Source organism: Mobula birostris, unplaced genomic scaffold, assembly GCF_030028105.1.
Source record: "Mobula birostris isolate sMobBir1 unplaced genomic scaffold, sMobBir1.hap1 scaffold_732, whole genome shotgun sequence".
NCBI lineage: Eukaryota > Metazoa > Chordata > Chondrichthyes > Myliobatiformes > Myliobatidae > Mobula > Mobula birostris.
The window spans coordinates 176,133-200,251 of record NW_027278450.1 but is presented as its reverse complement, the minus strand read 5'-3'; the positions used below and the strand labels follow the sequence as shown (position 1 = coordinate 200,251).

Sequence of the window (24,119 nt, the reverse complement as noted above, 5' to 3'; positions counted from 1 at the left end):
CCGTAATGAGTTATTTAAATGAACAAGAATTTACAATATTACTCAAATTCTACTGAATTATTAAATGCACAACACTTCCAATTTAATATATTGAATGTGGTGCTGATAATGGGGTCTCCTCTACATTGCAGAAACCAAATGCTGATTAGATGACTGCTTTGCAGAACACCTCCATTACACACACAAGGGTGTCTTTGAACTTTCAGTTGCTTGGCACTTTCAATCTCCATCCCACTCCCATTTGGCCATGTCCATCTTTAGCTTCTCTCTGTTCCATTGGAGTCCACCTTGATTTCAGGATTTCATTTTTGTATACCACATTAACTTGGAATTCAAGAGTTTCAGATAGCCAGCCTTTCCAGTGCCCTTACTGGTGGAAGCACGATGGGGCAGTGTAATTTGTGTTGATGGAACAGCTTTGTTTTTTGTCGTACAACGGTGCCCATATCAGTACAATGCTACATTATTCAGACTGTTCTCCCTTCTTTGCAGATGAGCAGGAAGATGGGTCAGATCAGTTATTTGTTAATTCGACTTCAAACAATGCAAATAATGGGCCAGCAAAAGATGCTGCGGTCCGGACTACAGGTAACTACATCCTGTTTTAATTCCCAGAAGGTTCCATTCAAAATTTTAAGATGTACCTCCTGGGCTGTGAACATTTTGTTGGAAAATCCTGCAAAAAGTAGTGGATACTGCCCAGTGCATCACAGGTAAAACCTTCCGCACCATTGAGCACATCTATACAAAGTGTTGTTGCAGGAAAGCTGCATCCATCATCAGGGACCCCCACCGCCCAGGTCACGCTCTCTTTTTGTTGCTGCCATCAGAAAGAAGCCTCATGACTCACACCACCAGGTTCAGGGACAGTTAATACACCTCAGCCATCAGGCTCTTGAACAAAGGGGATAACTTCAGTCAACTTCACTCACCCATAACTGAACTGTTCCCACAACCTATGGACTCACTTTCAAGGACACTTCATCTCATATTCTCTATTTATTTATTTATTATTGCTATTTTTTTTTCTCTTTGGTTTTGCACAGTTGTCATTTGCACATGTGCAAGTTGTTGTGGGCTTGCATGAATTCTATTATGGATTAATGATATGCTTGCAAGAAAATGAATCTCAGGGCTGTATGTGGTGCCATATATGCAGTTGGATAATAAATTTACTTTGAACTTTTGAGATCACCCACCATTCACTCTCCCATACTTTGTAATTTGTATTTATAAGCCCATTTTATTGTAACACCCAAAATTCTAAACAACAGCATTATTGATCCAAAACTTTGATTATTGGCTTCAGAAAATGCCATCAGAAAATAGGAGATCAAGGAAGATTTAGGGAGAGAATTTGAAGAATGTAGTGCAGTTAAATGGTGTGAATAGAATTTGCAGAGTGCCACTGACTGGAATCAGACACAAACCAAGCCAATGCACCTCTTGTAATTTAACATTTTAAGTCCAGTTCTGTTGCATCTGCATTGTGAGTATGAGGCAAAATGTATCCTTAGGATGTTGTCTGTAGAATTGAATGGAACATTCTTTGAGATGTGGTTCAATTGAAGCCTATTATTTCCCTTTCTATTCCGGTCTCTGAGTTACTGCCAACTTCCATTAGCTCAGCATGGTAGCATAGCACTTAGCATAACACTTTACAGCTCAGGGTTCAGTTCCCACTGCTGTCTCTAAGGAGTTTATACTTTTTCTCCATGACCATGTGCCTTCCCTCCAGGTTCTCTTGTTTCCTCCCACATTCCAAAAATGTAAGTGTTAGTGAGTTATGGGCGTGCTATGTTGGAGGTGGAAGCTTGGTGAATCTTGCACTGGGGTTAGTCATTACATGAACAATGCAATTCAGTATACATTTTGATGTACTGTACATGTGACAAATGTTAATTTTTCATCTCTATCTCTTTTTTCATTCTGTATCTGCCCAGTAGGTTAATTTATATGGTTCTTGTGTATAAATTTGCAGATCTTTCACTATTCTAAGACTTGTTTTTCCATTTAGAAAAACATTCCTTTTTGTCTCTTGGATTAGATGGTGGGTCACCTGGTTCTTGCTTATATTGTATTACTTCTGTAGTTTTGGACAAGTTCATAATCTGTCAGTTTGCAACATTCTGATGCTATTTACATATTGCCAACAGCCCACTCAAGGTTAACTATTAATGTGGTATTGTAGTTTTTCATGCAGCACCTTGTGTTGCTGTTTTTGGTTGTGAATTCGGATGGGATGAACCGGCATATAACTGCTTCAAAATTTTCTTTAACTTGCTCTTTTATCAGGTGGTTTGGGCTTGCTTGGAGCTTACACAGATAGTGACGATGAGGACAGTCCCGAGACTGAGCCACAGGAGGTGGAGCCACGGTCCAGTAAACCTGCAGACATTGACAGCACATTGGCAAATTTCATGGCGGTGAGGATTATACTAGCATTAACCTTTTTAGTGTTGCCTCTCGTTCCTCTTGTTCTTCTTCCTCCTCTTCCCCACTTCTCCCCAGCACTGTCCAATTGTATCTTTTCTCTTCATACTCAGTGCTCGATCACTCTTTAAGTAGGTTGCTGAGAGGGTACCAGTGAATCGTCACCTTGGCCTTTTCACTCCATCCTCACTTTGACCATGTTCTGACTTCCCCAGGGTGCTCCCCGCTTCACCATTTTCCAATCTCAACTTTTCCTTTCCTTTCCATGCTAATCGTGACTTTCCCTTCCTGTAAGTGGGACTGAGATATTTCTGAGGTTGCACCATGAAGGAGGCACTGGGTCGCGGATGTACTTTGAGTCTAATGTTTGTCTTCTGCCCACAGGAAATTGATGCAATTACAGCACCTCTGCCCGTTTCTGAATCAGCTCCTTCCACTGAGGCAAAAGCTCCGGCACCAACACCTCCACGTCCAGAACCCAAACCTTTATTAAATGCTCAGAAAGCTACAAACAACCATGTTGATAATGAAGTGAATGCAGTGGTGGTGAGCAGTAACATGGCAGCTGATTGGCACTATGATACACAGTATTCACTGGCTGGAGGTATGTGCTACATTAATTTTATGCTTGGTCAAAACCTGCTCTTTATGGTTCTTTAATACAGTCAGAGAGCAATATAGGGCTGAACCTATATCCCTCTAAACCCTACATCTTCGTGTACCTCTTCAAGTACTTTTTAAGTTATACTATTATACCTGCCTCTGCCCTTTCCATATACAGGATTCATTGGATAACCAAGAATAACACTGCTTCGGATATAGGCTGTAGCTACAGAACCTAGGACTCTGTATCTCCCTCTGCAACTGGATCCTCAACTTCCTAACTGGAAGACCTCAATGTGTGCCTCTACTCTACACCCATGTGGCTAGGCACAGCTCAAACGTCAACTATAAATTTGCTGATGATACAACCATTATTGGTAGAATTTCAGATGGTGATGAAAGGGCATACAGGAGTGAGATATATAAATTAAATCAAGTTTAATTATCATTCAACTTGTACATTAATACAGCTGAACGAGACAGCATTCCTCTGGGGCCAAGGTGCGAAACACTCAAAATAGCAAGCAGATTTAAAAATAGTGAGCAAAGAAGCATATTCACTCGGAGGAGGCAGGCGGGGGGTGGGGGTTGAGGAGCATATAGGCCAAGACCCTGAGCAACAATGTTCAGCAATCAATGGTACAGTTTCCTGGCAGAGCGCAGACTCACGTAATCCAGCCTGTCATTCCACTGCTCTAACACGGGAGGACAGCTTCACTGGGAGAGGCCAGGACCGAGCCGAGCATGGATATCACACTGCAGTGTTTCTGCAACTCTCACCTGGTCTGCAGCAGCAGGAAAGCCTGAGGTTGTGGTAAGGACGAGGCCTCAAGCCAAGGCTACACAGCTTCCATGTCAACTGCCCCTCCACCATACAAGGGTGACGGGCCTGCAGCAACTTACATTGTCGCTGTCCAACAGAGTCTTGCAATTGCAAGTGAAATGTCCATGACAATCTCCCACCATTATAGTGCACCAACTTCGCTTACGAGTAGCAGGCAGCAACACGGTCTGCGACCAGGTCAGCTTCTCCGACATCCCGGTGGGCTCAGCTAACACCTGTCTAGTCACTCAATCACTGATAGAGTAGCCCTGTAGTACCCTAAGTTCTTGGAATAGAATTATCTTGCAATCATAAAAAACAAACTTTATAAAGAGAAAAGCACTTTTGGTAGGCCCCTGACGTGCCGCTGTTTTTGCACGCATCGAAACAGTTGCAAGAAAATGTTTGTGAACTTTTGCAATTACCTGGTTTTCTGTATCAGTTACTCTGAAATTTTGGTTTTGTCAACTGAAACACTCAAAACTTTTACAAATGTACCATGGAGAGCATTCTGACTAGCTGCATCACCATCTGATATTTGGGGGGTGAAGGGCTACTGCAGAAGATGGAAATAAGTTGCAGAAAGCTGTAAAATTAGTTAGCTCCCTCATGGGTACTAGCCTGTGTAGGAACAGTGCCTTAGGAAGGCAGTGTCCATCGTTAAGAATCATCTCGTCCCAGGACATGCCCTCTTCACACTGTTAACATTGGGAAGGAAGTACAGAAGCCTGAAGATGCACTCTTGGCGATTCAGGAACAGCTTGTTCCCCTCTGCCATCCGATTTCTAAATGGATATTAAACCCATGAACACTACCTCAATACTTTTATTTGTTATTTTGCACTACTTATTTAAACATGACTATTTAATAGACATATGTATTTAACATATCTCAATTTTTCTCTATATTTATCATGTATTTCATTGTACTTCTGCCATAAAGTTAACAAATTTCATGACTTGTCCCGGTGATATTAAATCTGGTTGTGATATGTCATGTCTTGCTTAAACTTTACATAGGAATTAATAGAAGTGAGACTCTTAGCCTATTGTCTGTCAGCTCTTGGAAACAGCTAACAAACCAGTTATATCCAATCTTCTCCACCTCCCCTCCTTCCATGGTCCCTATTTTCCCTGGCTGTCTAAAATGCTTTCCATTTGTCCAATGTACTGAGAAGCACCAACATTTTCAACATGCAGCTTTCTATCTTTTTTATCCTATCCAGTGTCACTGTTCTCTTCATCTTAATGATTTTAACATATTCGGTGATACAACATGTTCCTTCAGCACTCCATGCATTCTCTCTGAATGCATGTGTATTTTTGTTCTTTTCTTTACAATTGACTTCTTTAATTTTAAATGACTTGCAAATCATTTTTCAAACATTCTTTGCACTTGTATTCTTTTTCAATTCCCTCAATATACTTTGTGTATTCTATCTGGTCTTCAACATATGCCTGTGCCAAATATCTTCTATACTACTGGGCAGTTCATGCCTTTTTCTTTTATCTTGTAATGGTTGGTTCCTATTCCTGTCTATTTTAAAGCTGGAATCTATCATAACCACAACATCATAACTGCTTATGGCTGCTTTGCCAAATTTCATGTTTTGTTTTTGCTGAATTCTAAGCTCTGCCCAATCCTCAGGCTTGTTAGTTTTTAATCATATCTTTATCGCTCTTCAATTTTTTTTAAAAAAATTGTTAACTTTTAGTCATAGTTGAGTCAATTTTCTTTTTGGATTTGACACCGAATAGCTTTGGCAAAAACACCTATTATTTAAAATGAATGAATAGTTGTCATCTTCTGAATTTTTCCTGTAACTATTCACAAAATGTAGCCAGCTGGTGGTTGCCACCGTACTTTGTGTCAAGTAGTCCCTTTTAATCCATTCTGGGTTGAGTGTCAAGCTAGCAACTGGGCCTTGTAAACAAAAAGCAGACATGCTAAAGAAGCGGCAAAGTTGCCACTTGATGAGCCACAAAGCGTGGAAGAGGATCAACAGCTCGCAAAATGTGGGGGAACGTCACGTGATGACGTGGGATTGAGACGTATGAATCCAGCTCTCCCGTAAAAAATCAGCAAAGTACCGTTTAAACAAAGCAAAGTTAATAAATACTTTCCGAAAACTACTTATAAACTTCTCAAGACTATTTTATGATATGCCTTGTAAATCGCAACAGAAGAAGTCTGCCGTTGTGAAGTCGCCACGAGACGAGAAGAAAAAAAGGCCTACTGCAGCGATGGATCCTTGGACTCAGGTTGGATCTCCTTTGGAGGAGACACGTTTTATCTCTGGCGTAGAAGAACAGAGAGCAATGGCGGCGGTAGCAGTCCCTGGGAAGATGATGCCGGAACTGCGCATGCGCAAAGAAGTTGGCATGCGCAAATCGATACAACTTAAAACTACAAGAACCGACGGTCACTGAAAGCGAAAGTGACTCAGATTCAGAATCGGGTTCCGCAGAGAACACAGATGAAGGAGAGGAGGAAGAACTGGAAGAAAATAAAAGTAAAGGATATGATGGAGACATAAAAGAGGCTTTATTGCAAGTAATGACTGAATTAAAAGGAGTAAAAATAGAGATTACAAACATGAAGCTGAGCTATGATAAGGCTATGAGAAGACAGGAGAAAATGGATAAGAAACTTCAAATGTTGGAAAGAACAATGGAGCATATTAACGACAGAGTGGAAAATGATATGCTTGTCTGGAAAACGGAAAGTAATCGACTGTTGGAAAAAGTGGGCGTGCTGGAAAATTTTAGTAGACAAAATAATATTAAGATTGTTGGTCTTAAAGAAGGTATAGAGGGAGACAATCCAGCAGAATTTTTTCAAAGATGGATCCCAGAAACTTTGCAAATGAAAGAGGAAGACCGATCAATTGAAATTGAATGAGCACATAGAGCTCTAAGACCAAAACCACAAGATGACCAATATCCACGATCAATTTTAATAAAATGTTTGAGATTTCAAGACAAAGAAAGGATTCTATGGGCGGCTGCTCAAGCTGCCAAGAATAGAAAAGGGCCATTGATGATAGAAGGGAACAAAATTTTTTTCTACCCTGACATAAGTTATGAACTTTTGAAGAGAAGGAAGAAATCTAATCCAGTGAAAAAATTCCTTTGGGATCACGGTTATCAATTTATACTGCGCTATCCTGCAACCTTGAAGATTTTTTTGGCTGCCGGAGAAAAAAGATATTTTGACAACTACCAGAAAGCGGAGAAGTTTGTGCAAGATTCTTTGAAGATACAAGAACAAACCCAGGGGAGCGAAATGAATTAAAGATGAAGATTTTGTCAAGGAATAGACTTGGTGAATTTTTAAAGGCGAAAGAATATATAAATATATTATTAATTATATGATAGAGGGGAAGAAAGGTTAAAGTTTAGAATATTAGTTGGGAATAGTGACATTAATTTTTTTGTTACGGGGGAGCTGGAAGAAATACTGACCAATCGCTACGGAATTAGCCACGACCCGCAAAATGGAGGGGGGTAGTGCTGTGCTTTTTTTCATTCACAACATTAGTAGAGGGGTATTTTGTTGTTTTTCTTTTTGTATCTTATCTATCTTTCATTTCTTTCTTTTTGCCTGGATGATTGGGAGGGAAACACATAGCAACACGGTGAAGTTTAAAGAGATTCCCCAAGGAACTATGAGAGTTAAGATGTTAAGTAACGTTTTAGATTGGAGTAACTTCGTTAAGAATAATGACTAACTTATTGAATTTTTTGAGTTTTAATGTTAATGGGCTTAATGGACCGGTGGAAAGAAAAAGAACTTTAACACATATTAAGAAAATGAAGGTAGATTTAGCCTTCTTGCAGGAAACGCATCTAACAGAAACAGAACATCAGAAATTAAAGAGAGATTGGGTGGGTAGTGTTGTTGCAGCTACATTTAATTCAAGAGCGAGGGGAGTAGCAATTTTGATTAATAAAACCTTACCAATTGACAAAATGTAATAATCGATTCTGCAGGGAGATATGTGATTAAAAACTGTCAACTTTTTTCGGAATTATGGACTCTCATGAATATTTATGCACCAAATGAAAATGATGCAAAATTTATACAAGAAGCTTTTTTGAATTTGGCTGATGCACATGAAAAAATATTAATAGGAGGAGATTTTAATTTTTGCTTAGACCCAGTCTTAGATAGATCAACTAAGGCTGTTACAAAATCGAAGGTAGTAAAACTAACTTTATCATTGATGAAAGATTTAAATTTGATTGATATATAGAGAAGAATCAATCCCAAAGAAAGAGATATTCGTTCTATTCTAATAGACACAAAAATTACTCAAGGATAGATTTTTTCCTATTACCAATCAATATTCAACACAGAGTGAAAAATATGGAATATAAGGCAAGAATATTGTCAGATCACTCTCCTTTATTAATGACAACAATAATGACTGATAAGGAAGAAGTGACTTATAGGTGGAGATTTAATTCAACGTTATTAAAACATCAAGATTTTTGTGATTTTATGAAAAAACATCCAATTTTTTTTGGATACAAGCTCATTCAGTGGATGATAAATTTATACTATGGGATTCGATGAAAGCATATTTGAGGGGTCAGATAATAAGTTATATGTCTAAAATTAAGAAAATATATGGCAGAACTAGATCAATTGGAAAAAGAAATTACAAAATTAGAAAAAGAATCTCAAAGACATACGACAGAAGAAAAACAGACAACTTGTCACTAAGTTACAATATAATATGCTTCAGACATGTAGAATGGAAAAAGCAATCATGAGAACTAAACAAAGGTATTATGAGTTAGGTGAGAGAGCACACAAAATTCTTGCTTGGCAGTTGAAGACAGAACAGGCTTCCAAAACGATAAATGCAATTAGAACAAGTGCAAATAAAATTACTTATAAACCTTTAAAAATTAATGAAACCTTCAAAAGTTTCTATTCTGAATTATATCAATCGGAATCACAAAATGAGATAGAAGGGTTTTTATCACAAGTAACTCTTCCAAAATTGAATTCGGAAGAACAGAAGGGATTAGATATGCCTTTTACATTAAAAGAGGTTGAAGAAGCTTTAGGATCACTTCAAAGTAATAAATCTCTAGGAGAGGATGGTTTTCGACCTGAATTTTATAAAAAGTTTAAAGATTTATTATTTCCTCCTTTTATGGAGTTAATACGTCAAGCGGAAAAAACACATAAACTCCCAGAATCTCTCTCAACAGCGCTTGTAATAGTATTGCCAAAAAAAGATAGAGATCCTTTAAAACCGGCATCATATAGGCCTATTTCTTTGTTGAACACGGATTATAAAATAATAGCAAAAATTTTATCAAATAGATTGTCTAAATATTTACCAAAATTAATACATAAGGATCAAACAGGATTTATGAAAAATAGACAATTGGCAGATAATGTAACTCGGCTACTCAGTATAATTCATTTGGCACAAAAAAGGGAGGAGATGAGTATAGTAGTAGCCTTGGATGCAGAAAAAGCGTTTGATAGATTGGAATGGGATTTTTTATTTAAAGTATTAGAAAAATATGGGTTAGGAACCCCTTTTATAAACTGGATTAAAACTTTAAATACTAACCCTAATGCTAAAGTAGTGAGAAATAGTCAAATTTCAACACCATTCCAGTTAAGAAGGTCAACTAGACAAGGTTGTCCATTATCACCTGCTTTATTTGTATTGGCGATAGAACCATTAGCAGAACTAATTAGAACTGATTCAGATATTAAGGGTTTTAGAGTTAATCAGGAGGAATATAAAATTAATCTATTTGCTGATGATGTTTTGATTTATTTAACAAACCCACAGCATTGGTTACATGAGTTATCTTGTAGATTGGATGAATATGGGAAAGTATCAGGGTATAAAATAAATTGGGATAAAAGTGAAATTTTACCTCTTACTAAAGGAGACTATAGCCAATGTCGATTAGTAACCCAATTTAGAGGGCCGGTAAATGGTATTAAGTATTTAGGTATAAGACTTGATAATGATGTAAAGAATTTATATAAATTTAATTATTTACCACTATTGAAAAAAATTCAAGAAGATCTTGACAAATGGATGATACTACCAATAACATTAGTGGGTAGAGTCAATGTTGTAAAAATGAATATATTTCCTAGATTACAGTATTTGTTTCAAACATTACCACTACAAGTGCCGCAGAAATTTTTTCAAGAGTTAAATAAATGTGTGAGAAAATTTCTTTGGAAAGGTAAGATGTCAAGAATATCATTGGAAAAATTGACATGGAAATTTGAGTTAGGAGGGTTACAACTTCCAAACTTTAAGAATTATTATAAAGCAAATCAACTTAGATTTATTGCATCTTTCTTTGACGAACAAAAACCGGCATGGATTAGAATAGAATTAGATAAGATAGGAGAAAGTATACCTGAAGATTTTATATATAAATGGGAATCTAAATGGATACAGGAAAAGAAAGAATCTCCTATATTAAAACATTTGATTGATCTATGGAATAAGATAAACGTTGATAATGAAATAAAGAAATCTTTATTAGCAAGGAGACCTTTGATTCAAAACAGACTTATTCCTTTTACAATGAATAATCAACTGTTATATAATTGGTACCAAAAAGGGATTAGATCTATAGGAGACTGTTATGAACGAGGTATATTGATGACATTTGAACAATTAATGAATAAATATAAAATATCAAATAACAAATTGCCTTCAATTAAGGGCTTATTTAAAAGACAAACTGGGTCAAACAATGTTTTTGCCAAAACCCAATGAAATTGAAATTTTAATTCAAAAAGGAAAAATTTAAAAATGTATTTCTTTTATGTATAATTTGATTCAAAAACAGGCAATTAAACAAGGAATCCGCAAGTCAAACCAAAAATGGGAAACAGATCTGAATATTAATATTGATGAAACAAAATGGTCAAGACTGTGTCTTGACAGTATAACAAATACAATAAACGTACGACTTAGATTAGTACAATACAATTTTTTACACCAATTATATATTACACCGCAAAAAATAAATAGATTAAATTCAAACTTATCTGATCAATGCTTTCGATGTAATCAAGAAATTGGTACTTTCTTACATTCTATTTGGTCTTGTTCCAAAATTCAACCTTTCTGGATAAATTTAAGAGTTTTATTGGAACAAATTACTGGAACTCAACTTCCACATAACCCTATTTATTTCTATTAGGTGATATTGAAGGGATAAAACCAAAACTTAAACTGAATAAGTATCAGAAAGAATTTATAAAAATTGCATTGGCAGTAGCCAAGAAGGCTATAGCAGTTACTTGAAAATCGGATTCGTATTTAAGTATGGATCGTTGGAATAATGAAATTTCTAGTTGTATTCCACTCGAAAAAATTACTTATAATTTAAGAGAAATATGATACATTTTTGAATATTTGGTGCCCATATTTACAAAAGATAGGATGGCATGTTTAGTTGCTCCGATGATAAAGATGTTGGTCCCCTGGGGAAAGTAATAAATAAATATACTGAATTTATTTTGAATCCCATGGAGCATGTGGAAACTCTGCAATATCCAGGCAGTTCTTCTTTCTTCTTTCTTTTTCTTTTTTTTTTCTTTTTCAGATAGGGGTATATATCGGGGGGAAGGGTTAAGGGGAGGGGGGGGACGGTAGATATTATCTTTCTATGTAATCTTTTCGAAAACTCAATAAAAATTATATTTAAAAAAAACAGTTCCCAAAATGTGAGGAGGGCTTGATTTGGTATGGCTTATGATCACATAAAAGTGATGGTCATTGTTGGGTGTTATCCTAATCATTGGAGAATTGTGCTGAACAAGGGTAAGCTTTGGATGATGTAAATTCCCTGGTAACAGAAAGTGTTCCGTTCTCTTATTGCTACAGTTAATGTGGAGATGGGTGACTGGCAAGAGGTGTGGGATGAGAACACAGGCTGTTACTACTACTGGAACATTCAAACCAATGAAGTGACATGGGAATTACCCCAATACCTGGCCACTCAGCTTCAAGGACTCCATTACCAGGCCAGGTGGGTACTTTGCCACAACACAGTAGACTTCCAATGCACAGTCCACTGAAAAAAATGATATGCTATAAATTGCCCTAAACTCCCACATCCTGATCCATCAAGGGAGACTGAGCCATATTGCAGACCAGAATTTAAATCATTTGAATCATCTCTGGTTCTGGCTTGCCCCCAGTGGGCAAGGCAGATTAGAAAAATTGAGTGCAAGTTGTGAAATTCTGTTTTCTGCTCAGTTCTCTTCCCCAGACCTTGTAATCCTAAAATTGAGCCTACCCAATAATTGAATGCTTGCCTTGATTTTAACATGTGTGCCCTCTGTCAAACTATGGAGTGTTTTGGCTTTGTGGAATACTTGGAAATGCACACTTGACGGTTGTTCACATTCGTTTCTATCTTCCATGAGAGAAAGTTAAACAGTGTTAATGAAGAAGGCGCAGCAGTGGCAAACCCCGAGTCTCATTTTGAGGGCGTTGAAACTAATGGACGGAGAGACCTGAACTGTGCAAGAGGATCGAGGGATCGGGGCCAGACAGGGCCCACATCTCCTTGGGTCAGCAATTGATGCCAGCAATCAGTGGAAAAAATGTTAATTTTACAGTGTTTCTAACCAAAGAATGGTCTGCAATTCTCCACTCCTAGCATAGTGTGAAAAGTGAAGGGCTGTCTCGCCAGGGGGTCCGACACCTCGATATACACGAGCAGGGGTGATACGACCAGTGGCTCGACGCTGGCTAGTGCAAGTGGTGATCTTAGACCTACCTGTGTCTGTTCCTGTATTCGTTTACTGTTGAGGGCGTGCAAAAGGTAATGGATTGGCATTCTGATATGCCACACAAAGGTTTTAGGCTAAGTATGATGGCACAATGTAATTTTGGGTCAGCTTGTAATATTGCAACAACACAATTGCCAAGGCGGAGTTGGATTAATTCTCTTCAGCTCATAAGTGGGACATCTCAAAAATAGTTGCAAGGATGTCTGCCTATAATTTAACAGGGCAGAGGTGAGACCGCACCTGGAGTACTGTATACAGCTTTGAAATCAGCCAAGGATATCATCTTTGGGAGGTATTTGAGTAGGATGGGGCCTAAATTTTCAGTGTCTTGGGCAAAGTAAATTGCCATGAAACACAAATCTCCCCTGGTTGCAGAATGTAGAAATTGTCTTCAGGTATAAGGGGGTCATCATTTAGGCATGCTGAATGTTCTTCACGAGGGAGGTGGGGGCGGGGTATGAACATGTTTGAGTATATTCAAGCCTGGGTGCTGAGGGTTACTGGTATATGGTGGGTATATATCATGGAACTGTAGGTATCAGCAAGACAAGTTAAGCTGAGCTGTAAATTCTCAGCACATGATGATTCATTTTATTGTCTTGTGGCTCTCACTTATACCTTATTATTCATTAATGACTCTTTAATGAAAGTGTCCCTCAGTTTTAATTCAAAGTGTCAGCCTCAGTAACCCCTGGTTAGAGTACTTGCAGGAAGAGAGCTGCGGTTTGAGCTAGCTTTACGTGAGTGATTTCTTCGTCACCTTGATGGATGTTTTGGAGCCCCTCAGTGGTCTATCTGCCCTAAGGAAAGTTTTGCCCCATTTGTTTGCAGCTTAGTGTAAGTCATGCTCTGGTATCATTCTTCTCAATCTGTGCTGTCTCCGGTTACTACTTTCGTGAAGTATGGCACTCCAGTTGCGGTCTAAGGAGGGCTTTATGTAACTTCTAGGATAAAGCTCTGAGCCCTGTCTGATGTTTTGAAATCAGTGTTGCCATTCAAAATGTCGCTTAGCAATCCATGGGGTGGGAAGGGGGATGGTGGTTGCAGGATTGGATATAATTGCCTATAACAATTGATGGAAAATCCATTGATTTGTTTTAAGTGCATGTTTCCAAGGAAGCATTAAGCAGCACAGGGAGAGACGCATGTTTTTGTGTATTGTCTTTCAGCTCCGTGGTTCTGTCTGCTGGTGAAGTGGAGAGCAGTTACCAACATGTGGGTGTCTATCACCATGACCAAACTCTGGCAAAGCCTGATGGCAGAAACCTTAAGAAGAAGGTAGGGGTGAATTAAGGTGATATCTTTTGCTTTCCCACAGGGCACAGGGGCAAGAGAAATAAAATTCTTGTGTGGAAGCCTACATTTGTTTCAGTGGGGCCATTGATGTGCAGGTAACTTTTGATTTATGCCCATGCTGGCGCCCTTAGGTATTATGTTTCTCAAATGTGTTTTTTCCTGCTTCCAAAGGAAGTTAACGAAAGTGTGTTTGCACTGACTGGTGAGAAGGAGGAACAGTTGGGCGTTGCTGCATCTTTGCTGGCTCCACTTATCCCAGAGGAGGTGAAAAAATCCGAGGAAAAGTGGCGGAAGAAATTGATTTGCCAGGAAGAACCTCAGGAAGAGGAGGAAGAGGAGAGTGCGAGTGGGGACACTGGACACATGGAAGAAGCCCCTCAGGAGGAGCGGCAGAGCTTGAATCAGGAGAGTGTGGAGGATGAAGAGGAGGGGGTGGAGAAAGAGGAAGAGGAGTATACACGGCAGTTGGAGCTGGTGCTGGAGAGGAAAAAGGTAAGATTACAGCACAAGAAGATTGTCCCTTTAAAGGCCTGACTAAACTATAATGAATGCAAAGCTCTCTGGTGTGTTTGAATTTCTAAACTGTATTTTTTTATTGAACAATTGTATTCTGTAGAGATAAAGGTAAATTAATATGGAGCTTTTTGAGGATGTTACCAGGATAGTTGATGAAGGAAAGACAGGTGTATTCTCCATGGGCTTTAGCAAGTCCTTTGACAAGGTCCCACATCTGCCAGTGGAAGTGGTGGATGTGGCCTTTATTTCACCATTTAAGACAAGTTTGGGTAAGTACATGGATAGGAGGGGTATGGAGGGCTATGATCCATTTGCAGATTGTTGAGACTGGGGGAGTGATAGTTTGGCATGGACTAGATGGGCCAAAGGACCTGTTCCTGGGTTGTGCTTTAGCTCTATTTTATGACAATAAGTTACTTTGTGTAATTCTATAAAACAATGCTAATGTTGACAATAACTTTAAAAGTTTCAGAAAAATGTGTGGTTTGAATAAAGCCGCAAATGCAGTAAGCTGTTTATATTCAATTACGTTAGTTTTTGTCATGTGCACGAGGATGCAATGAAATCTGTGCATAAGCTCGCAAAGTAAACAGTATACTGGCCTGTGCAATTGTCTCAGGCACGTGAAGCAAGATCTGTAAAGTGAAGGTGCTGTCAAAAATGAAATGTAAAACTAAATATCAAAATTACTATAAAGAGCAGTAAACACTTTTTTTTATAAAAAGCTAAATCAAATCAATATTTGGTGTGACTTTGCTTTTAAACTGCATCAATTCTCTTCCATACTGTCATAAAGCTTCATAAGAAAATCGGCTTGTAGGTTGTTCCAGGCATCTTGAAGAACTTGCCACAGGTCTTCTGCAGATTTTGCCTGTCTCACTTCTGTTTCTCTAGGGAATCACAGGCAGCCCCGGTGTTAAGATTGGGGCTCTATGGAGGCCATGTTGAACTCTTGTTCTTTTCACTGAAGATAGTTCTTTATGACAGTGGCCGTGTGTTTGGGGTCAGTGTCCTGCTGTAGAATGAAGTTGGGACCGATGAGACACCTCCCTGACGGTATTGCGTGATGGATGGGAATCTGCTTGGACTTCTCAGCATTGAGGATTCCATTAATTCTGACCAGAAAACAAACTCAATTCGCGGGGAACCACCGGCATGCTTCACTGTTGGCTGCAAACTGCCTCTGTTTAAGCCAACAATTTCAAATTTTAACTCTTCAGTACAGAGCTCTTGCTGCCATGGTTCAGCACCCCCGTCCTTGTGTTTTTGGGCATAGATGAGTCTCTTGGCTTTGTTTTCACTTCGGAGGAATGGCTTTTTGGCAGTAACTCTTTCATGAAGACCACTTCTAACAAGACTTCGCCGGACTGTAGAGGGGTGTACTTGGATTCCAGTGGTGTCTGTGAGTTCAGAGCTGATAGCCATGCTGAACTTCTGATTTAGTAGGAATGTCAGTTTGATGCATCTCATGTCTGCTGCAGTCAGTTTGGTTGTCCTTCACCCAGTTTGATTCGTTCTACACCTGTTTCTGTTTCAGTTAATCAGCTTAGTTCATTTAACTCAGTGTCATTGATCATTAGCACCTGTTATCTTTGTTTAATCATGCACTGGGCTATATACTTTACCTACAAAGTAATCAAAGTTTTATTTGAAAAGTGGTCTATTACTGAATGTTATTTTCTATAACAAAGCAAAAAAGTTTTTGTAACTTAAGTTTTTGGAAATGAATACTTGGAAATCTAAAATTTTCTCTTTTCAACTGGACAGAAATGCAGAAAACAAAATAAACATCTAAAGCAAAATTTATATAAAGAATCTAGAGTGCCTAAGACCTTTGCACAATAGTGTATAATTGTAATAAATTCAGTGGTGCAAAGATTGCACAATCTGAAGTAGTGTGAAAATAAATGCTAAAGTGACAGTAATGGAACAACCAAGAGAGAGATTGTCGAGAATATGAGATCACGCTAGGGAGCAGTTACTGAGATAAGTGTAACAAACATCTGATTAAGCCTGTTGGAAGTAGTGTTGCTTTGGTTATTGAGCACATTGATAAGCCACCTACTGGGAAATTCACATCTTCCATGCTGAAGAGCTACACAGACCTTGTGCTCCCTCTGAAATGATCACCTTCCCCCAGTGTGTCTAGAGTGGAAAATAACGAAAAAGATCCATGAATACAATATCAATACCCTCAAAGAGCAGAAAAGTAGCTGTGTAGCACTTCTTAATATGCCATTTATATCAGTATTACTGTGCTAGTGCTAACTCTGCCATGTCTTCACAGGCAGAGCTGCGTGCACTAGAGGAGGGTGACGCCTGTGGGTCGAGTCCACGATCTGATTGCAGCCAGGTTATGCAACAGGATGTTCAGGTGTCTGAGAGCAGTAAACATGTCCACAGGAAAGGGAAGTGGCAGGCACTTGCTCGCACATTCAGTCCTGACTCTGCTGGCCGTGCTTTAAATAACCAAGAACAGGACACTGCCCCAGAAGGAGTGCAGCCTGCAGAACCTGGTGAGTTATAGAAACATAGAAAACCTACTTCACAATACAGGCCCTTCAGCCCACAATGCTGTGCCGAACATGTACTTAACGTTAGAAATTACCTAGGCTTTACCCATAGCCCTCTATTTTTCTAAGCTCCATGTAGCCACCCAGGAGTCTCTTAAAAGACCCTATCATTTCCGCCTCCTCCAACGCAGCCGGCAGCCCATTCCACGCACTCACCACTCTCTACATAAAAAAAAAACTTGTCCCTGACATCTCCTCTGTGTCTTCTTAACCACACAGTCTTTCTACACAGCAGGTTTGAGTGTCCGATGGACTCGGACCCCAAGATCCCTCTGATTTTCCATACTGCCAAGAGTCTTAAATGCTATATTCTGCCATCATATTTGACCTACCAGAATGAACCACCTCACACTTATCTGGGTTGAACTCCATCTGCCACTTCTCAGCCCAGTCTTGCATCATATCAATGTCCCGTTGTAACCTCTAACAGCCCTCCATACTATCTACAACACCCCCAACCTTTGTGTCATCAGCAAATTTACTAACCTATCCCTTCACTTCCACACCAAGGTCATTTATAAAAATAATGAAGAGAAGGAGTCCCAGAACAGATCCCTGAGGCACACCACTAGTCACTGACCTCCATGCAGAATGTGACCCATCTACAACCACTCTTTACCTTCTATGAGCAAGCCAATTCTGGATCCACAAAGCAAGGTCCCCTTGGATCCCATGCCTCCTTACTTTCTCAATAAGCCGTGCATGGGGTACCTTATCAAATCCCTTGCTGAAATCCATATACATTACACCTACTGCTCTACTTTCATCAATGCGTTTAGTCACATCCTCAAAAAATTCAATCAGGCTAGTAAGACACGACGTGCCTTTGACTAAGCCATGCTGACTATTCCTAATAATATTGTTACTCTCCAAGTGTTCATAAATCCTGCCTCTCAGGATCTTTTCCATCAGCTTACCAACCACTGAAGGAAGTCTCACAGGTCTATAATTTCTTGGGTTAACTCTACTCCCTTTCTTAAATAAGGGAACAACATCTGAAACCCTCCAATCTTCCAGAACCTATCCTGTCCCCACTGAACCATTGATGATGCAAAGATCATTGCCAGAGGCTCAGCAATCTCCTCCCTCGCCTCCCACAGTAGCCGGAGGTATATCTCGTCCAGTCCCAGTGATTTAACCAACTTGATGCTTTCCAAAAGTTCTAGCACATCCATTTAATATTTATATGCTCAAGCTTTTCAGTCTGCTGTAAATCATCCCTACAATTGCCAAGGTCCTTTTCTGCAGTGAATACTGAAGCAAAGTATTCATTAAGTACCTCCGCTGTCTCCTCCAGTTCCATACACACTTTTCCACTGTCACACTTGATTAGTCCTATTCTCTCACGTCATACCCTCTTGCTTTTCACATACTTGTAGAATGCCTTGGGGTTTTCCTTAATCCTGCTCGCCAAGGCCTTCTCACGGCCCCTTCTGGCTCTCATAATTTCATTCTTAAGCTCCTTCCTGCTAGCCTTATAATTTCCTAGATCTCTTATCATTACCTAGTTTTTTTGAAACTTTCGTAAGCTTTTCTTCTTGACTAGATTTCCAACAGCCTTTGTACACCATGGTTCCTGTATCCTACCATCCTTTCCCTTGTCTCATTGTAACGTACCTATGCAGAACATCATGCAAATATCACCTGAACATTTGCCATATTTCTGCCATACATTTCCCTGAGAACATCTGTTCCCAATTTATACTTCCAAGTGCCTGCCTAATTGCTTCATATTTCCCCTTATTCCAATGAAATGCTTTCCTAACTTGTCTGTTCCTATCCCTCTCCAATGCTTTGGTAAAGGAGATAGAATTGTGATCACTATCTCCAAAATGCTCTCCCACTGAGAGACCTGACACCTGATCAGGTTTATTCCCAATGCCAGCTCAAGTACAGCCTCTCCTCTTGTAGGCTTATCTACATATTGTGTCAAGAAACTTTACTGAACACACCTAACAAACTCCACCCCATCTAAACCCCTCGCTCTAGGAGATGCCAATCAATGTTTGGAAAATTAAAATCTCCCACCACAACAACCCTGTTGTTATTACACCTTTCCAGAATCTGACTCCATATCTGCTCCTTGATGTCCCTGTACCATTAGATGCTCTTAAAAAAAAAAAACACCCAATAGAATTATTGACCCCTTCCTGTTCCTAACTTCCACCCACAAAGACTCAATGGACAATTCCTCCATGTCTTCCTCCTTTTCTGCAGCTGTGACACTATCTCTGATCAGCAGTGCCACACCCCCACTTTTTTTGCCTCCTTCCCTGTCCTTTCTGAAACATCTAAAGTCTGGCACTCTAAGTAACCATTCCTGCCCCTGAACCATGCAAGTCTCTGTAATGGCCATAATATCATAGCTTCAAGTACTGATGCACGCTTTAAACTTATCCGCTTTGTTCATGATGCTGCATGCATTAAAATAGGCACATTTCAAACCATCAGTTTGAGAGCGCATCCCTTCTCTATCACCTGCCTATTCTCCCTCTCACGCTGCCTACAAGCTTTCTCTGTTTCTGAGCCAACCTCCCCTTCCACCGTCTCTTCAGTTCGGTTCCCACCCCAGCAATTCTAGTTTAAACTCTCCCCAGTAGCCTTAGCAAACCTCCCTGCCGGGATATTGGTCCCCCTGGGATTCAAGTGTAACCCATCCTTTTTGTACAGGTCACGCCTGCCCTAAAAGAGGTCCCAATAATCCAGAAATCTGAATCCCTGCCCCCTGCTCCAATCTGTCAGCCACACATTTAACCTGAACCTCACCCTATTCCTGTGCTCACTGTCATGTGACACAGGCAATAATCCCAAGATTACTACCTTTGAGGTCCTGCTTCTCAGCTTCTTTCCTAACTCCCTGTAGTCTATTCAGGAACTACTCTCTTTTCCCATCTATGTCGTTGGTACCAATATGTACCACGACCTCTGGCTGTTCAACTTCCCCATTTGAGGATATCGTGGACACGATAAGGAACATCCGTGGCACCTGGGAGGCAAACAACCATCCATGTTTCCTTCCTGCAGCCACAGAATCACCTGTCTGACCCACTAACTATAGAGTCACCTGTCACTGCTGCCATCCTCTTCCTTTCCCTACCCTTCTGAGCCACAGGGCCAGACTCTGCCAGAGGCTCTGCCACTTCCTTCCCCAAAGTAGGTCGAGCTTCCCAACCATACTCAAACAGGAGTACTTACTGTTAAGGGGGACAGCCACAGGGGTACTCTCTAATATCTGCCTCTTGCCCTTCTCTCTCCTGCCTGTTACCCACTTATCTGTCTCCCGAGGCCCCAGTGTGACTACTTGCCTATAGCTCCCCTCTATCACCTCCTCACTTTCCCTGACCTAGCAAAGGTCATCGAGCTGTATCTCCAGGTCCCTAAGGAGCTGCAGCTTGACACACCTGGTACAAATGTGGCTGCCCGGGAGGTTGGGAGGCTCCCAGACTTCCCACATCTGACACACAGTACAGAACACCAGCCTCACAGACATACTTCCTATTCCGCACAAGTAGCTTACCTTGCCTTGACCCATTATCGCCGAAGCCCTGTTGAGCCAAAGCCCTCCTACTCTGTCTCCCTCTGCTCTATAAAACGGTCTTCTTTTAAATCCTTCCCACCGGTCTAACTCGCTGATGTCCACACGCTTGTGCAGTCGTGCCTCGTAGAAATCCTATCTCTAGCCTCTGACCCTGACCTTTGAAGATGCCGAGCCTTTATTCACACAAGTGTCAGCTCTCTGAAGAATGAAAACTACACTATCCAACTGTAGCCACTACGGTCAGCCTTTAAGGTTAATTTCCAATCTAGCCCTGGTACTAGAGAGCACCCTAAAATGCATCAGGATCAATGCTTGGTTGTCTGTACTGGTGTGGTATAGAAGCTGCACTGGAGTGGGCAGGAAGGCTCTACAATGAGAAGCTCCCAACGTCTCACTGGCACCAGCCTACTCGCCGTCAAGGTCATATATACAGAAAGGTGCTGTAAAGGGGCCAGTAACATGAAGGACCTTACCCACCCTACTCATGGACCATTTGTCCTGCTCCCATCAGGGGGAGGCTATGTAACATACACGCCAGGACAAGACACTCAAACAGATATTTTCCCCAAGCAATATGGCTAATCACATCCACCCATTATGCCACCACTACTTTATCATTTCCTGTCAGCCACCTAGTATACTGACACTCCTATGCCTAACATCACTTTATGGACATACAATCATTCTATTTATATAAGCTATTTAACCTATTTATATTTATTGTGTTTCTTTTGATTGTGTTCTTTATCTTACTGTTTTTCTTTTGTGCTGCGTCAGATCCAGAGTAACAATTATTTCATTCTTCCTCACACTTTTGTACTGGAAATGACATTAAGAAATCTTGAATCTTGAATTCCAGTGTCTCTTCATAATAACCAAACCTAATTCTATTATGTCTTCAATGGTTGTGAAACAGATTTCATTTGTAACATCGCAAACACGAGGAATTCTGCAGATGCTGGAAATTCAAGCAACGCACATCAAAGTTGCTGGTGAACACAGCAGGCCAGGCAACATCTCTAGGAAGAGGTACAGTCGACGTTTCAGGCTGAGACCCTTCGTCAGTTAGTCCTGACGAAGGATCTCGGCCCGAAACGTCGGTTGTACCTCTTCCTAGAGATGCTGCCTCGCCTGCTGCGTTCACCAGCAACTTTGATGTGTGTTGCTTCATTTGTAACATGTAGAGTTGTCTTTGAACACTAATGGGCAGGATCAATATGAGCACATCTCCCAATCCATTGTTTTGTTTTGCACCAGTTTTAATATTTACTGAGTGAGGCCACTGTAATAAGTAAATATAATTTCCACTCTCCCACTTTCCCAGTGGAATCCGTGTTTCATGTTGTCCTGTGAATTACATAGAATCTGCAAATGTGGTAAATTCACTCATAGCTTGCAGCAATCCCATCTGTATTGGTTGGACATTTCAGGGTTATAAATTATTTTCTCCACAATTATTTTCTCTTTAGCTCCTGAAAAACCAAGCATTGATCCTGAAGGTGGTGATGTGGACCTTGAAGAGCCTACAGAAAAGGCAGTGGCAGCACCAAAACCACCACTTGAAGAAAAAGATGATGAATTTGAACTCAAGGTGGGGAGGAGGATGGGCTACTGTGCAGACTATGCTGACATTGCCCTAATTTTCCAATGTTTAAGGTGGTGCAGCAATATTCCTATATGTTGATATTTTTGTGGAAAATTGAGTTGTAAATTAGTATCTGGGGCAAGACCAGTCATGGATTATGATGGGGTTTGGGAAGAGGACTGGTGTGGTTGGGGTGGGAGTTGTGCTGGAAGCAATGCTGCATATGTGAAACTGCTTTTTACCGGGCGTCTCTAGCCCCTCGTTAGCCTCTTTTCTCCGTTCGTCTAGAGTCAGATCCCACCAAAACCAGGAATTTGGGATGTCTCGCCCACTTGAACCCTGAATTGTGTAAATACTGCCCCCACGCAATTAGCCGTTGGCAGGAAATAACAGATCGTACACTGCACACATTTATAAAGAAAGTATATTTACAAATGTCAGCTTTATCGAACAGTTAGTACGGAAAAGAGAAAGAAAAACATTTAAAGGGGCCAGTTATAGTTAACAGAGTCTAAATGTGCACGCAAGTTGAAGCTCATCTTGAAGTTGTCTTTAACTCGCACACTGGAGCCATGGCCTGTGTGAAAGCGCACACCACCATCCGAATATCACTTGAAATCCAGCTCAAATAAATGGGGCTTGCCCACTGGAATATTGGTCCTTCTTCCTTGAAGTCATTCATCTGCACAAAGCACCTTGTGCCTCAGCCATTTTGCCTCCTGTCTTCTCCCAGCTCCCACCAAAAAAGACCTCAACCCGCACCAGTGTCCGTCACAAAAACATCTCCGCCTAGTTCCCTCCAGAATCTTCTCCCAATTCTACCATCCTGATTAGCTGACACAACATCCCTAAGTTGAACAACAGAACCCTATACCTCAGTTCAAACCCAGACATGCTAAAAGCAGGACAGACTGCTCTTACAGAACTGCTAAAATGAAATACCTACAGCACAGCAGTAAAAATCTGAACCAGGGCGTTACGGATGTCTTAAGTGGTATTCTCTGGAGGAAATAGTGGGGGCTTTGGCAGTGGCATAGTTGGTAGTTTATGGGCAATTATTCCTGAAGCTGGTGGTCTGATTAGGTTGGGCAAATTATTTCAAGATGTCAAAACATCCTGAGGTGTGGTTGTGGTCACGTGGATGTTAACTGCAGATTTTTTTATATCAGTTTCAGATTGCTGAACTGGCAAACACACTCTCCAGTAAACTGGAATTCCTGGGAATTAGCAGACAGTCTATCTCCAACTTCCATTTCCTGCTGCTCCAGATTGAGGTTTGTGACTGGCTCCTATATTCCATCAACACACATCAAAGTTGCTGGTGAACGCAGCAGGCCAGGCAGCATCTCTAGGAAGAGGTACAGTCGACATTTCAGGCCGAGACCCTTCGTCAGTCCTGACAAAGGGTCTCGGCCTGAAACGTCGACTGTACCTCTTCCTAGAGATGCTGCTTGGCCTGCTGCGTTCACCAGCAACTTTGATGTGTGTTGCTTGAATTTCCAGCATCTGCAGAATTCCTGTTGTTTGCGTCCTATATTCCATGTAGTGTTCCTTGTGTTTGGGGATTAGTTGCTTTCAAAGAGGGGTTTAATTTTGAAAATGCTGTTTATAATTCGGTTTTCAGATAGCTTCCACTTCGCCCCACAGTAGCACCCCAACCACTGTCACACTGCACAGCTCTAACAGCCTGGTTTTATCCCTGGCTCTGGGTCTTCTATCTGTGCAATTTGCCTATGGACCATATGAACTTCGCTGGATGCTCCAGTTTCCTCCCACACATCAACAATACATGGGGTTGGTACGCTTATTGGCCACTGTAAATTGTCCCCAGCATGTAAGTGAGGGAGAAATTGTTGATAAGTGAGGGAATACTTTGTGGGGGATGAGTCTGATGGAAATGCTCTGAGAGACAGCACTGACTCTGGACGGAATGGCAGGAAGTAA

General features: G+C 40.5%; 1 protein-coding gene across 1 annotated transcript in view; it reads left to right on the top strand.

The window, feature by feature from the left end:
• Nucleotides 1-492: 492 nt before the first annotated feature.
• The window catches only part of LOC140193699 (formin-binding protein 4-like), a gene marked incomplete at its 5' end in the record, with an annotated part of 42,018 nt that continues 18,391 nt past the window's right edge, over nucleotides 493-24,119 (top strand). The window contains 9 exons of the mRNA XM_072250866.1: nucleotides 493-588; nucleotides 2,296-2,426; nucleotides 2,818-3,037; nucleotides 11,754-11,898; nucleotides 13,837-13,945; nucleotides 14,135-14,455; nucleotides 16,767-16,995; nucleotides 22,060-22,181; nucleotides 23,345-23,449. Coding sequence (XP_072106967.1) covers nucleotides 493-588; nucleotides 2,296-2,426; nucleotides 2,818-3,037; nucleotides 11,754-11,898; nucleotides 13,837-13,945; nucleotides 14,135-14,455; nucleotides 16,767-16,995; nucleotides 22,060-22,181; nucleotides 23,345-23,449 — 1,478 coding nt within the window. The remainder of the gene's footprint in view (nucleotides 589-2,295; nucleotides 2,427-2,817; nucleotides 3,038-11,753; nucleotides 11,899-13,836; nucleotides 13,946-14,134; nucleotides 14,456-16,766; nucleotides 16,996-22,059; nucleotides 22,182-23,344; nucleotides 23,450-24,119) is intronic.